Raw genomic sequence first — 15,977 nt, 5'->3', positions numbered from 1 at the left:
ATTTTATGTTTTATGGTTTTTTTCCTTAATGTGCTGTAGGTGTTCTTGCCTCAAGTGTTAGGGAATTATTTTTTTTAAAGAAACCCAGATTTACCTCTTTGTCTTTTTGTGTCGTCGTGTTCAACAAAACCACTGCTAGTTGAGCCATGACTTGAATACACTCTTCTCAGGGCTGCTCTTGTGAAGAATTGAAAGAGCTTAAGTTGATTATTTTAACAAAGCTGCTTGAAAGTCTTACAGGGTTTTGTATTCCCTAAATTTATAGCATGCCTATGATGCAAGTAGAGTTCTAGTATATCGAACCTTAGTCTAAAGGAGTCAAACATTGTGACTGGGCTACTCTAGTGACTAGATGACATGTTTGACTGCAGTAAGCTTTAAGTGTTGGAATGTCGACTGCGTCTGGGAACATTTATAGAACAAGCTGTGCTTAAATATTTCATTCTGTATAAAGTACAGAACTCATACATTATATTATAATCAACGTTTTTCACAGTATAGCTCAGACACTGGTCTCTGTGGCTTTTACCTGCATTGTGGTGTCTACGCCTTCTGGAACTCTGAATGCTTGTGATCAGTGACTGTTACATTAAAAACTGGGAATGTTAAAGTGTGCAGACATGGGGTTTTTGTATTTGTGACACTTGTTAGCTCAGACAAGTATGCAATATACCTTCTGGCTAGTGAATGGATGCATTGTTCATTATAGAAAAGTGACTTTAAAAGCAAAACTTGAAAGGTTTGTACTTTTGTGCATTTCTGTAATAGTGAAGTATTCATGTGTTAAGAGTTTTTGGCTTTTAACAAGTGTTTTATTGAAATGTTTGAATTATGACTTGGGTCACAGCAAGAAGAATAAAGTTTAAATAAATCTGGACTGTGTGGTTTGGTTTTTGCAGTCAGATGTTTTATAGGTACTTCAGGTTAGCTGTTTTACACACAGCTATTCTGGTAAGAGTCCCGAAGACTCAAGGCATCTACAGGGCAGTATTTGGTCTCACAGTGTACTGATATGGCCCCACCCCAGATGTTCCATTTCTCATTACTTAAGACATCCAACAGACCTAACTGATCCAGAAGACTTGCTGTTTCAAGGGGGTATATATAGCTGGGTGAGCTAGCCCAGGGATACACATCTGCATGATGAGATCATGGAATGGTCCGTTATCTTCCAAGTATTTTCTATTACCCTGCTGGCTTAGAATCATAAAATAGCAGGGTTTGAAGGGGCCATACGGGTCATATAGTCCAACCCCCTCCTTGATGCGGGATCAGCCTAGAGCATCCCTGACCAGTGTTCGTCTGCCCGCTGCTTAAAGACTGCCAGTTGAGGGGGAGCTCACCACCTCCCTAGGCATCTGATTCCACTGTTGCACACCTCTTACTGTAAAAATGTTTTTTCTAATATCCAGACAGTACCTTCCAGCCCTTAATTTAAACCCATTATTTCGAGTCCTATCCTCTGCTGCCAACAGGAACAGCTCCCTGCCCACCTCTCAGTGACAGCCCTTCAAATACTTAAAGAGAACAATCATGTCCTCCCTTAACACTTTCTCCAGACTAAAAATTCCCAAGTCCCTCAGTCTTTCCTCATAGGGCTTGGTCTCCAGGCCCCCCATCATCCTCATCACTCTCCTCTGTACCTGCTCCATTCTGTCCACATCCTTTTTGAAGTGAGGCCTCCAGAATTGCACACAATACTCCAGGTGTGGCCTGACCAATGCAGTGTACAGCGGAGTATGACGTCTTACTATTTGGATGTTATGCCTCTGTTGATACACCCAAGATCGCATTAGCCTTTTTTTGTCACTGCATCTCACTGGCTGCTCATATTTAACTCGGAAACAGCAGAACCTGGCTGCTGCTCTATTTTCTGCTTCTAACAGGTGGTTTACTCTGATGGTGGAATGTTTTAGTATCCCTTTCTTTAGTATTTCTGTTCTTTCTGTTGTAATCTGAACTCAGGCTATTGAGTTCAGAACTCCAGTGTGAAAATCCAGCTCATTCACGTCAACCCTTAAGACTCATTCTGTAAGCTCGTTTAGTAGGGAATAAGTCCCATTGAACCCAGTGGGATTTATTTCTGAGTATACATACTTTGGATTGCATTTGTGTGAATCTTTTATTGAGAGCATATTGACTTTTAAGGTATACTACAGAGAGTGTCCTGGTAAACTGAAATGTTCTTCCACTGGTTTCTGGATTACCATTTGTCCTATTATCTTGTGCAGGCCTTTTTTTAAGCATATTGTGTATGTACAGGTGGGTCCCATTAGAGTCAGTTTGGTATAGTGGTTAAGTGTGTGGACTCTAATCTGGGTTTGATTCCCCACGCCTCCACTTGCAGCTGCTGGATGACCTTGGGCAAGCCATTGTTCTGTCAGAGCTGTTCTCTCAAGGACAGTTCTCGAGAGCTCTCTCAGTCCTGCCTACCTCACAGGGTGTCTGTTGTGGGGAGGGGAAGGGAAAGGAGTTTGTAAGCCACTCTGAGTGAAGAGCAGGGTATAAATCCAATGTCTTCTTCTAGAGTATTTGGGGAGTCCAGCAGTACAATCTTACACATTTGAGCTTTGCCTAGAAATGGCACTGACTGTCTCCTGTATTTTGCTTCCTTCTCATGTTTCAGATAGATTTAATGTTTTCAGTACTTTGCTCAAGCATGGGTGAGTTGGGAGCTTGAGAGATCACCATGGTTGAAACAGGCTGAGGAATATACTGCTTGTAGATTGTAACAACTTCTCTGTCAGGTATGCTGTGGCTGAGAGAGGCAGGTAGGTTTAGGTGTATGTAACTTTTGTTCCTGAAGTGTTGTTATTAAATAATGTAATGAATCTCCCTAAAAGATACCAGGTTAGGTCATTATAGAAGAAGAAGAGAAGAGATTGGATTTATACCCCGCCCTCCACTACCCAAGGGAGTCTCAGAGCGGCTTACAAACTCCTTTCCCTTCCCCTCCCCACAACAGACACCGTGAGGTGGGTGGGGCTGAAAAAGCTCTGACAGAAACTGCTTTTTCAAGAACAGCTGTGCCAGAACTATGGCTTGCCCAAGGTCATCCAGCAGGTACAAGTGGAGGAATGGGGAATCAAACCCGGTTCTCCCACTTAACCACTACACATGATTACTATAGCCAGAATTCACCATGCTAGATGCTGGAAAAGTAAACTTCTCCAGATATTTAGGATATAGACAAATTAAGGAAACATATTTTAATTAAAATAACTTATTTCCAGAAAGGTAAATATATGTGTACACACACACATATCGGGGCCACGGTGGCTTAGAGGTTAAGACACTGAAGCTGCAGACTGGAAGGTCTGTAGTTCGGCAGTTTGAGACCCTGGTGCGCCATAACGGAGTGAGCTCCTGTCTCTGGCCCCAGCTCCTGCCAACGTAGCAGTTTGAAAGCAGGAAATTGCAAGTCGATAAATAGGTACTGCTTTGGTGTGAAGGTATCAGCATTTTATGTGCCTCGGCATTTAGTCATGCCGGCCACATGGCTACGGAAACGTCTTCGGACAGCGCTGGCTCATTGGTTTGGAAACGTAGATGAGCACTGCCCCCTAGAGCTGGATTCAACTAGCTATCGAGCAAGGGAAACCTTTACCCTTACCTTTAAATATATAAACTCAGTATAGTTATCCTGTATTCAGAAAATATAATCAGGTAAATAGTTTTGAATATTTCATGTATTATCAGATTTTCCTTTCCCCCCCCAAATCATTGTATTATATAGAGGTTTTTCTTTTCTGTATAAGATGCTTTACATTAAAAAAAAGATTTCTGATGTTCTGGTGTTCTCAAAATTGTGGTTGTTTTCAAGGGGAAAATTTTAGCAGCTGGCAAGTCGGAAAGGAAGAAATTGGCAGAGAAGCTAAAAGCTCAGATCCTGCCACCTTCTTTGCTCAGCCTCCTTGTGAGTCCCCTATCCCATGCCACTTTAGGGTTGCCAACCTCCAGGAGGGGTTCTGGAATTACAACTGATTCCAGAGATCAGCTCCCCTGGAGAAAATGGCAGCATTGGAGGTTGGACTGTACGGCATCACATCCCCAGCTCTGTCCCCTCTCTAGGGTCTGCCCCCAAGTCTTCAGGAATATCCTGGAATTGGCAACGCAACACCTATTGAAACGGGGGGGGGGGCCATAATCAACAGCGTTTTGTTTCAAGTGGGGCTCTATCCCATGCCATTTAAAGACTAGATGAAAGGCAAACAAGCCATCAGTATCACAGTTCTAATTGTGCTCTTACCATTTGCGGTAGATCGTCTGTTCTGCAGCCTTTTAAATGAGGATTTCCGCCGAAAAATGGTTTTCAACTTTCGGAATGCCTCTAGAATTTGTCTTTGAAACTACTACCCATTGTCGAAGGTTTCAAAGTAGCGCAACACAAGCGAACCCGCAATGCTTGTGCCTTTAGAGTCTAAATGATATGTCGATACAAGGGCTAAAGATACCTCTGCTTTAAGGGTTGAATTTCTGCCTACCACAAGGACAGCCTGCTTATTTGTTTAACTTATGGGAATGATAAATTCAAAGCATTGCAACGAAAGTGAGCTTTATGGCTTTCCTTTTTTTTAAAAAAATTGAGTTTTATATGGCTTTCCCTTTTTAAAAATTTGAGTTTTTATATGAGTTCCTATCTATTCCCAGTACTTTTGTCTTGCACGTGGACGAAAACCATTAAGACCTCCGCACTCATTCATTGTACCTTTGCGGAGTCCACGGATACGGACGTGACGCGTCCCTCTCTATTTCCGGCTCGTACCCACACTAGGCTGTGCTTTGCTCTTGTAGAGGAACAGGTCTTTTGTTCGTAGATTAAAATTCCTGGTTATTTTGGTTGCAATCTCCTTGAGTGGTAAAAATGAAACCCGCTTGTAGGATGCAAAATTCAGGGGGGGTATGTCGTGTTAGCTGGTTGGGGTGGGTGGTGGAATCTTGTGGCAGCTTGAACAGTTATTAAACCACAAGCTAGAGAGCCTGCTTTGTCAGATACACTAACCAGATTTTTTGCAGAAATATTTTTACAGGAGAGAGAGAAGCGAACCACCTATTAAAAGGCTGTGGCCACTGCAGAACTCAGAAGTCTACAAGATAAACGGAATCAGAGTCCTTTGGGCTGCAACTTGCAAGCATGTTTCTGATTCCTGGAGTAGGGGTCGAAACAAAAAAAGAAGAATGAAAAGCAAATTATCTAAAATTGTTAGCGACCGAGTGAATTACAACAGTGCCATGTAGATCAGATACTATCTATCGTCCCCGTGGAGAAACACGTGGGATTCGATTTAGGACTATCCTGAAGCGGTATAGTCTAGTACATATGGCCCTTTACAACGTAGTCATATGGCGCCTTTAAGACCAACATAATTTTATTCAAGGTATAATCTTTCGTGTGCATGCACACTGCTTCAGATGTACCCTTCTGAGAGTAATTAACTGACAGTACTTAACTTACTAATTACTCTCAGCATTCCACAATTAAGCGGGGTACATCTGCCCATCAATCTCCGATGTGGATATATGTATTTCCTCAAATAACATACGTCCCCCCCCCGGAATCAAACCCAAGCAAATGGTAACCATATAAACTAAGCTTGTTATCCCTGTTTGGTCCTTGCTTCTGTTAAGCATCTTCATTATGTTGTATGCTAATTTGCTGCTCTCCCTCTACCTATATGTATGGACTGGTAACTTCCACTTCATTGTATCTGAAAAAGGGTGCGTGGTCTTAATGAGCTTGGACATTGTCACGCATACGTGAGGTCGACAGAACCCTGAATACGATTAAGAAAGGCGCATTACTCTACCTCTATGCGCTTCCCTTCCTACCGTCACCCTCTTCGGCGTGCCGGGCGTCATGACGTCACGAAACAGCTGGCTATAAATACTCGCTCTCCAGGCGGGTTTGGCCTTTTGAGAAGCCTTGGCAAAATGGCGCCGGTAAGTTTCATTGCAAAGCCGTCGCCGGGGGACGCGTGTCGTGGGTGGCTGGAAGGCGGCCACTGAGCAAGGAAGACAGACTGTTGGTCGTTCCCTTTCGCTGCTCTCGTGTTTTCTGTGCTTGCGAGGGAACAGGGTTAAGGGGAAAGCGCTCACGGCCCACACGTGCTAGGGGAGACTGTGACGTCAGATGCGCCCTGGTCGTCGCCCGCTGCTTCTACCTGGTCCTGCCTTACAGGGTTGTTGTGATGCAGAGAAGTGGGCTGCACGCACAGTTGAGCGGGATGGGATCAATGCGCCCTCTAAGTGTGGGGTCTTGTGAGCAAAAATTCTCCTTTGTGAGTTACTGGGATTAAAGTTGTGAGCGAGTGACTTGGCTACTGCATAAATGAGTTTGCTCTGGAGCCCTCCTTCCTGAGCCAAGGCAAAAATGTGTGAGCTGGAGGCTAAAAAATCGTGAGCTGGCTCACACTAACTCAGCCTAGAGGGAACACTGGATGGGATGGGGTGTGCTCTCAGTGCTCAGGCCCAAGTGGAGCATAGTCTGCCCTTTATCAGGCTTTTTAAAAATCTTACAAAGTCATCTTTCCCTCCACGTGTTGGAAGTTCTCGTCTGTATATCGAGGTGCCCTAGTTCTATGTTTTTTTATAATCCATGCAGGCCCTAGCCAGTGTATTACTTATTACTCTTAGATCCTGTCCTTACTCCAAGGAGCTTGGTGTGGCATACAGTAGTCTCCGTGCCTACCTGTTATCCACCCAACAACCCAGTGAGAGAGGTTAGGTTGAGAGGGTGCAGGTGGTCCTTGGTGACCCAGCATGTTTCATGGAGGAGTGTGCGTTTGAACGCGGGTCACCAGCTGTCACTCTGGAAATTCATGGAAATGGGGGGGAGGGGTGGCTGGGGAGTAGAGAGAACTCAATGGGATGTGATCTTGTAGCACGTGATGTCACAGCATGTCAAAGGTCAATTCTTTCCTGTCAGGTCATACTTTCCCACCAAAATTCAGAGTTTGAATTTCCTACACCATGTTATTCAATTAAATTTCCCCCCCTCAAAATTGTCTTGTGGGTTTTCATGGTGTTAACAGAGGAAGGGCCCTCACCTGGGTAGCCCAGTCTTATCAGATTTTGTAAGCTAAGCAGGATCGGCCCTGGTTAGTATTTGGATGGGCAACCACCAAGGAAGTCCAGGGTTGCAACACAGAGGCGGTCAGTAGTGAACCACCACGCTCTGTCTCTTTGCCTTGAAAATCCTACAGGGTCACCATAAGTCAGCTGCAACTTGATAGCATTTTCCACCACCACACTCTGTCCCTGTTATTCTATAGTACTTCTTTCTGTAGTTTGTTTGGCTCTCTGGAAAGCGCAAATACCCTTATCTAGGTAAATACTGTGGCACAAGAATGAACACACAAGAGTGCTTGATTCAGAGTGTGATGTTCCCTTTGCTGCAGTGTCATAGCCTCAATTTGCTAATTTGTTGGAAAAGGTTGATTGTGCATGATGTGGTGTCAGAATGAAGGTAGGGTTGATAATATTTTCTCTGACCTGTGTTCTGGTGGCTTTGCATTCTCTTTAATTTATTGATTGTGTAGATACTCAGCAGTTTGCTTTGCTAGTTATCAGGTCTTTCCTTTGAGCGTTGTGCGAAGGAAGCAGAAAACTGGTGTTTGGTTGTCCAGTAGGAAAGGTGAGGGATCCTACTGTCCTAGGATACATAGGAGGTTCAGGCTGAAATATACAGGGACTTAGGGATATCAGTGTCTGCTCAAGCATACTGTAATTATTCTATGTGTGATCTGCCCTGAGTCCAAGTGAGAAGGGCGGACAGTAATTAACATAAGTAAATGCATAATTAATGTTATAAAATAAATGTTATCATTAATGGTGTATCTGGATTACTTTTTTTTTTTAGAAAAAAGATAAAAAACTGAAGAAATCAACTTGCAAATATAACCTTGATCTAACCCATCCTGTAGAAGATGGAATATTTGATTCAGGAAATTTTGTAAGTCTTTCCGTTCTTCACGTGTTTCTGGTCTGGGTTAAATGGTGGGGAAATGGCAGTATGTATTAAACTTTAGTAAGGTCGATGTAGTCTGATTCCTTTTAAAGGAAAGGAAGGGTGTATATAAATTCTTGAATTCATACTTGAATTCATAATGAAATATTTACCTGTTGGGCAAGCCTGCCTAGGGGATAAGAACAGAAACCTTGTCATTATATATCAACACCAATCCTTGTCTCCTCAGCATCATCAATTTTCTGCAGTTTCTGTTGTCAGGACAGTGGCCCTGGCATACTACAAGCCTGAATAATTAATTGTCCTGGCCGAGCAGCTCTGTTATTTTATAGAGATTTCTTCATTTCTGAATGACTACATAACATATGGAGTTGGTGTATTTAATCCCTCCTACATATAAATAAATTGAAAATATCATATGGCATTGTGTGTAGAATAGCCAGGAGATCCTTACATTGTCTGGGAGCCACAAGTTCTAGCTCTTAGTGTTGTGCAGTGGCAAGATAGGCTTCAGGAGGAGGAGTGGGGAATCGAACCCAGTTCTCTGGATTAGAGTCTTCCACTCTTAACCACTACACCAAACTGGCTCTCCTGCATATAGAGATTGTATATGAACCAGCTTTACACTGAATCAGGCTTTAGGGCTATCAGGCTTGGTATCATTTAGTTGGATTGGCAGTATTGGTCTTAAGGTGGCAGTGTTCTTTCGCAGAGTGATGTGTGTGGGGTTTTCAAGAAAAATATAAACTGAAACTGTTCCCACAACTCTAGATAGAATGTGTGCATACTAAGTTTGGCTAATGTGTAGTAAACAAAATTTTACTCCCATATTAATTTATGTCCCAGTAGCAGTACATACTGTAACTGAAATATTTGATTAAGGAAAAGGTGAATCAAGTGCCATTTGAATGTTACACTTAAATAAGTAGAATGTATTTCTTTTGGAATAATCCTTGTACAAATTTAAAGTTCAGTACAGTATGTATTTCCCCTATATTGTGTACGTGTAATAAAAAAGAAACCCTAAAGCATGGAAAACTTGTGACCGAATAATTTTAATGTACCCAAAGACTGCATGGTGTGTTCTGGGTGTGGTTCCCACTTATCTATAAACATTAATTAGAAATTTGAAACTGTCAAGTTGGCCTAATATTGTATTGGCAGTGGCACCCATTCATTATTATTAATTTTATAAAACATCTTCAGAGCCTTCAATTCCTAGTCCCTGTTTTCGCATTACCTTCTATCTGGTTCTTTGACTGGAGATGCTGGGGTTTGAACTTGGGTGCTCTATCACTGAACCAAGTACCTCTGTATCTACCTTACAAATATTTTGAATCCTGGAAGGCCCTATAATAGATATTGAGGCATATTGTATCTCCTGTAATTCATAAATAGCCTGGTTTGGGGAGTACTTATGATCGCTTCAGTTCGTGTCTTTGCCTCTTGCATGATGTAATTACATTGTGTGACCGTAATAACAATGACTGTCGGGCTAGGGTCACTTCCCTAGTTCCACACCTAGGGCACCATTCCCTAGTGTTGCATTTTTGTTCTCTGTTGAATTAGGAACAGTTCCTGAAGGAAAAGGTTAAAGTGAATGGAAAAACAGGAAACCTGGGAAATGTAGTTCACATTGAACGCTTAAAGAACAAGATCACTGTGATGTCCGAGAGGCAATTCTCGAAAAGGTGAGCCTTTTTATTCTAGATGGTCGTTTCCCCCCCCTTTCTGTTTCTAATCTGATCCTGAAGTGCTGGCACAGGTAACAGTCTGAAACATGTATAAATGTGGCTAAAGGTATGTAATATGGCAAAGTAGGAGCTGCAGTGGCTCAGATGGTTAAGACGCTGAACTGCAGGCTGTGGAAGGTCAGTAGATCAGCAGTTCGAGACCTGAGTGTGCCGCATGACAGAGTGAGCTCCCGTCTCTAGTTCCAGCTCCTGCCAACCTAGCAGTTCAAAAGCAAGAAATTGCAAGTAGATAAATAGGTACCACTTCAGTGGGAAGGTAACAGCGTTCCGTGCCCCTTGGTGTTTAGTCATGCCAGCCACATGACCACGGAAACGTCTTCAGACAGCGCTGGCTCTTCGACTTTGAAACGGAGATGAGCACCGCAACCCTAGAGTCGGATTCGACTGGCTTTCGAGCCAGGGAACCTTTACCTTTACTTGCCTTTCACTTAACAAATTCTCAGTCTGCTCCTTGTTCTGTACTGGAATTGCATCAACCTTTGCTGTCAGAAAGAGGAAGATAAGCTAAGAAACTGAAGCAATTCAGTTGTGCTCAGTCTCTCTGTTAGATTTACTAACAAATTTGTATTCCTAGGTGTAATGATTCCTTGTTTGAGTGTGTGTGTGTGTCTCTTTAAAAGTTTGGTTGCATGGCTTAAAAATTCCTGGTGGCAGCAGAAAATACCCGGTTAAACAAAATAAAGAGCACTTTTAAAGGGAAACTAGTCCTCCTCTATAAGGAGGGCTTCACACTAGGCAAACTTTTTTTGGGGGGGAAGGGCTTGCTGTGATATTTGTGTAATCTTGTGGATGGTTTATTTATTTATTTGTGTAGTCCCATGGGTGGTTTAAGCATGTAATTATTTGGTATTTTGAGAATCAAGGTCTTCCTTTGAAGTACCTTGGATTAATAGAAGAAGAATATTTTTCTTCATGGCTTGGATGCACTAGGAACATTTCTGTGAACAAAAGGATTTCTGCCCGTGGAGAGTGGGTTTCTCACTTCAGGTAGCGTTTGGGGCTGCAGTGGGAACAGAGAAAGTGATGCTACGTGGGTGGAACTGGAATTCCTTCTGTCCGTGAAAGCACCCCGATGGATCTGAGACCATGTCCATGTCATTCTCAGTAATCCCCTGTAAAGTGGGTATTGTTTGACCCTTCATTGAAGATAGAGGGGCTGAGGGAATAGTGGCTTACCCAAGGCCAGACACCAACTTCATGAGGAAGAATAACTTTTCAATTGGGGGCTTCTTGATACATGATTCAGTTACTAAGACACCCTACTGGACCTCGCTATAATTAAGGCTCTGTCTAGCTTGTTCTTATCCTTTTATTAGTCTAGGTCGGGGTCCCTAGCCTCTTTGAGGCTGCAGGCACCTTTGGAATTTTAAGCAGGGGTCAGGGGTGAACGCCACCACAAACTGGTTGTCACAGGGAGGCGGGGCCAATCGCAAATAGCTGCCTCCAGAGGCAGAGCCAAATATAATACCTCCCTCCTTACATCTCCTGGGAAGATTGAAATCCTGAAGGAGGAATGGAACTTACACACCAAGGAAAGCCCAGTGGCTTACCAGTCCTCCTCCTCCAGTGGAAAACCCTTTCTTTTAATGAGGGAAGCCTTACAGTGGTGCCACCAACTTTCTGAGAAGCTCAGAGGGTGCCAAGGGAAGTACTGGCCGGTGTCCTGGTGCCCATGGGCACCATGTTGGGGAACCCTGGCCCTAGGTACTTGCTGTAGGCTTTTTACTATCCTTTAAGAATGATCTTTAAGAATGGAGCTGCGGTGGCTCAAGTGGTTAAGACGCTGAACTGCAGGCTGTGGAAGGTCAGTAGTTCAGCAGTTCGAGACTCGAGTGTGCCACATGACGGAGTGAGCTCCCGTCTCTAGTTCCAGCTCCTGCCAACCTAGCAGTTCGAAAGCAAGAAATTGCAAGTAGATAAATAGGTACCACTTTGGTGGGAAGGTAACAGCGTTCCGTGCGCCGGCCACATGACCACGGAAACGTCTTCGGACAGCGCTGGCTCTTCAGCTGTGAAACAGAGATGAGCACCGCAACCCTAGAGTCGGACTCGATTGGCTTTCGAGCAAGGGAACCTTTACCTTTTAAGAATGATCTCCTACTAGGTTGTCTTGGGAAAAAGTGTAGTATTCGGATTACATCCTTCGGTTAAACCTCTGCTGTTGTGTTTTAAAGGTACCTGAAGTATCTCACCAAGAAGTACCTCAAGAAGAATAACCTGCGTGATTGGCTGCGCGTGGTTGCGTCTGACAAGGAGACCTACGAGCTGCGCTATTTCCAGATCAGTCACGAGGATGAAGAGTCTGAAGCTGAGGAATGAGCACGAGCTTTTATTTGGGGGGCGTTATGTTTCTTGATAAGCAGAGTGTACCAATAAACCCATCTATTTATGAGAATGTGTTACCTTATTACCAAACAAATAATAGGTATGCTGAATTAAACCTGTAATCCTAGAGGGCTTCTGAGATTTCCTTACACTTCAGAAATTGCCTTGCCCTGGCCAGGATAGGCCAGGCAAGCCCGATCTCATCAGATCTTGGAAACTAAGCAGAGTTGTCGGTGGTTAGTACTTGGATGGGAGACCTCCTTGGAATACCAGGAGGCGGGGGCGGGCTTTGTTCAGCCACCTCTCTGAATATCCTCCAGGCAGCCAGTAGGGGTCAGTTACTAGAGGGTCGCCATGACTTCCAGGTGCAGACACGCACAAATGCAAATGCCCCCCTCAAATAAAAGAAGAAGTTGCCTTAAAAGCCTGTCCTGATGAACTGTAATTCGTCTCTTGCGATCAAGGTCTATGTAACTGAGTGTGTGTCTCAGTTGCCTTTTTCACATAACAAAGCCCTTAATAGCCATTGTATTGTATGTTAGCACTGGGCTTGGCGGCATAGCCTCCCACATTAGAGAAGGGCTCCTCGCATTGGAGAAATGTGTCGCCATTAGCAGAGCACAGTGGCAGGGTACACCCTATTGCTTCTTGTGCACATTGCAGTTATGTTTAAGACTTCTGACCAGTTCATTAAATAATCATGTCTCCAGTGAACATGTGAGTACAGCTGTCTGAAGTTGCTAGTCTTGAAACGGTTTTCTCAGAATTTTGTTACAAGCGTAGTGTAGCACACTCCTGATTCACAGACTTCGAGAGCATTCCTAAACAGGTTTACTCAGGACAAGTATTACCAGGCAAAGTCGTAAAAGTTGTACTCTAGGTGATGCAGTGACAAAAAAGGCTAATGCAATCTTGGGGTGTATCAACAGAGGCATAACATCCAAATCGCAAGGTGTCATAGTCCTCTGTACACTGCATTGGTGAAGCCATACTTGGCGTATTGTGTGCAGTTCTGGAGGCCTCACTTCAAAAAGGATGTGGACAGAATGGAGCGGGTGCAGAGGAGAACAACAAGGATGATCAGGGCCTGGAGACCAAGCCCAGTGAGGAAAGGCTGGGGGACCTGGGAATGTTCAGTCTGGAGAAGAGGAGGTTGAGGGGGGACTTGACTGCTCTCTTGTATTTGAAGTGCTGTCGCTTAGAGGAGGACAGGGAGCTGTTCTGTTGGCAGCAGAGGGTAGGACTTGCCATAATGGGTTTAAATTAAGGATGGGATTAACACATGGAATTCACTGCCACAGGAGGTGGTGGTGGTGGCGGCAGCTGGCATGAACAGCTTCCAGATGGAATTTGACAAACATGGAGGCTGGAGCAGAGCAGTGGTCCATCAGTGGCTGGTGTTAAAAAAACTAAGTAATCCAGTACTATTAAAAGAGGTGAGGGGGTTGCCCCCCCCCCCAGCACCAGAGCATCACTTGCTCCAGAGACCAAGAGTTCCTTCTTATCTATAGCCACTAGCCACCAGTGTTAATCCATGTGTTAATCACTGTTTGGGTGAAGAAGTACTGCCTTTCATCTGTTCTAACCTGACTGCTCAGCAATTTCATTGAGTACCCATGAGTTCTTGTCTTGTGAGAAAGGGTGAAAAGTACTTCTTTCTCTACCTGCTCTATCCCATGCATAGCCTTGTAAACCTCTTATCATATCACCCCTCAGTCATTGTTTCTCAAAGATAAAATCCCCAAGCGCCTTAACCTTTCTTCATAGGGAAAGTGTCCTCTTATCATTGTAGTTGCCCTTTTCTGCATTTTTCCATTGCTATAAATATTCTTTTCTAGGTGTGAGTGGTCCAATGCGGTTGCACCATCAATTTATAGAGGGCAGGGCCTGTATAAACGTTGTTCCTGTTGGGTTTCTGTGTGGCACTGTGGCATGCTTGTTCTCATGGCAAACAAGCACCTCCCAAGACAGTTCATTTTCCCTGGGAGAGTCTGACTGCTGGGTGCTGCCTGCTTGCCTGCCTTAAGTGCTGCTGGCTGGGTTTCCCCTTTAGAAACAATGGGGGTAACCTGTTTGGGTGCCCATAGAATTGGGTCCACTGGTCCAATTGCTTTGGGACATGGGGGTTTATGCGGGGAGAGGCTCCCGAAGCTACCCTGAAAATTTGGAGCCTCCCCCTCAAATCCTCTCCCCTCCAGAGCCACTAACAGCACCATGGGAAAAGTTACCATAGAGAACAATGGAAGGGATGGGGGCAACCTGTTTGGGAGCCCATAGAATTGGACCCCCTGGTCCAATGTTCTTGAAACATGGTGGGTATCTTGGGGAGAGGCTCCAGCAGCTACCCTGCGAGTTTGGATCCTCTCCCTCAAACCCCCTACCCTCCAGCCCCCAGAATATACCCTATGTTTTTGTAATTGACTTCAATGGCCCATAGGATATAATGGGGCCGAAATTGACATTCGGCTGGCAGAAAGACTCCCTAATCCACTTGTACTGCCGAAATTGACATGCCAGAGTCTCTGCCAGCTGAAATGGATTCTTCCCGATTTGGCTGAATTGGGCTGAATTTTATTATTTTTTTTGCACACCCTTACTTGTTAAGGATGCCCTAGGCTGATTCTGCATCGACCAGTGGGTTGGACTAGATGGCCTTTATGGCCCCTTCCAATCCTATGATTCTATACTCATATCCGTGATGGGGTGTTTTATTTATTTAATTCATTTATACCCTGCCAGTCTACCCAGTGTCTTACATCATTCTCCTCTTCATTTTATCCTCACAACAACCCTGTGAAGAGACACTGCTGAATTGCAACTAATAACGAAGCTCAAGACAATGCATCCAGCTGGACTGAATAAAGACCTAGGTTTCTTGTCTCATTACTAAGGCTGATTTCTTCACACCTACTACCTCTCTGCATATCACACCTAATCCAATCACACCTTCTGTTGTCATTTGCCTGCTAATGTCATTTGGCATCTGAAATCTCTCCACTTTCCAGTATATAGGACAGATGAACTCTCATTCTACCTGTATCTGAAGAAGTGAGCAGTGACTCATGAAAGCTCATACCCTGCCACAAATGTTGTTAGTCTTTAAGGTGCTAATGTTTTCTACAACAGCCCTGTGAAGTAGATTATGTTGAGAGTGTGTGACTGACTCAAGGTCACCCAGTGAACGGGGATTTGAACTTGAGACCCCCAGATTCCAGTCTGACACTGTAACCAGTACACCATGCTCATGTCTGAGCCTTGTTTAACTTGGACAGCTGGCACTTGTGTGCGTGTTAAGTGCTGTCAAGTCTCTTCTAACTTATGACATCCCTATTGATTAATGACCTCCAAAACCTCATTAGCAGCTTTGCTCAGGTCTTGCATACTGAGAGCTGTGGCTTTATTGTGTCAATCCATTTCATGTTAGGTAGCTAATATGCAAACCTAAACAGCATGATAAAAAGTAGAGACATCACCCTGCCAACAAAAGTCCGCATGGTCATCCAACTGCAAAGTTCACCTGAAGAAATAAAGTATGAGAGCTGAAATCACTAGTAAGTCTCAGTACTTTTCACACACACAGCAATCCATGATGCACAGCAGCAGTGACTAGTTTGCAAACGGAGCAAGCTGTCCCAAGAAGTTCAGCCCTTTCACAACCATGGAGTTTTTGCAATGCTGCCTGCTGTCATGGGTGTTAAGGGTTCCTTCAGAAGCACGATCTCATGCCTTAGGCCTGGCTGAGAGGGTAAAAAAGAGGGTGGAAGGAAATATTAAGTGGATTGTCCTCTTAGGTGGAGGGTTTGGTCCTTCTGGATAATTTTGGTATGTGGGGAGGGAGGAGAACACCTGCCATATATCCCCTCCCCCCAAGCTTGATCTACCCCCGAGAGATCTGTCTGGGGCTTCAGGGAAACAACTGCTTGATCTGGAGG

General features: G+C 44.2%; 1 protein-coding gene across 1 annotated transcript; it reads left to right on the top strand.

Moving 5' to 3' along the window:
- The first annotated feature begins 5,887 nt into the window (after positions 1 to 5,887).
- On the top strand, positions 5,888 to 12,112 carry RPL22L1 (ribosomal protein L22 like 1). The gene is made up of 4 exons (XM_015411600.1): positions 5,888 to 5,940; positions 7,859 to 7,951; positions 9,536 to 9,657; positions 11,895 to 12,112. Exons 1-4 carry the CDS (start codon positions 5,932 to 5,934, stop codon positions 12,037 to 12,039), a joined length of 369 nt encoding a protein of 122 aa, XP_015267086.1. The 5' UTR covers positions 5,888 to 5,931; the 3' UTR covers positions 12,040 to 12,112.
- The last annotated feature ends 3,865 nt before the right edge of the window (positions 12,113 to 15,977 follow it).

The sequence above is a fragment of the Gekko japonicus genome, unplaced genomic scaffold, assembly GCF_001447785.1.
Source record: "Gekko japonicus isolate JY-2015 unplaced genomic scaffold, Gekko_japonicus_V1.1 scaffold11, whole genome shotgun sequence".
Lineage (NCBI taxonomy): Eukaryota > Metazoa > Chordata > Lepidosauria > Squamata > Gekkonidae > Gekko > Gekko japonicus.
The sequence above is the reverse complement of the archived record's forward strand: the minus strand, read 5'-3'. Positions and strand labels throughout refer to the sequence as shown.

Coding starts and splice junctions, on each gene's coding strand:
- RPL22L1 (XM_015411600.1), top strand. Junction 7,952..9,535: donor TATTTGATTCAGGAAATTTT/GTAAGTCTTTCC, acceptor CTGTTGAATTAG/GAACAGTTCCTGAAGGAAAA. Junction 9,658..11,894: donor GAGAGGCAATTCTCGAAAAG/GTGAGCCTTTTT, acceptor TGTGTTTTAAAG/GTACCTGAAGTATCTCACCA.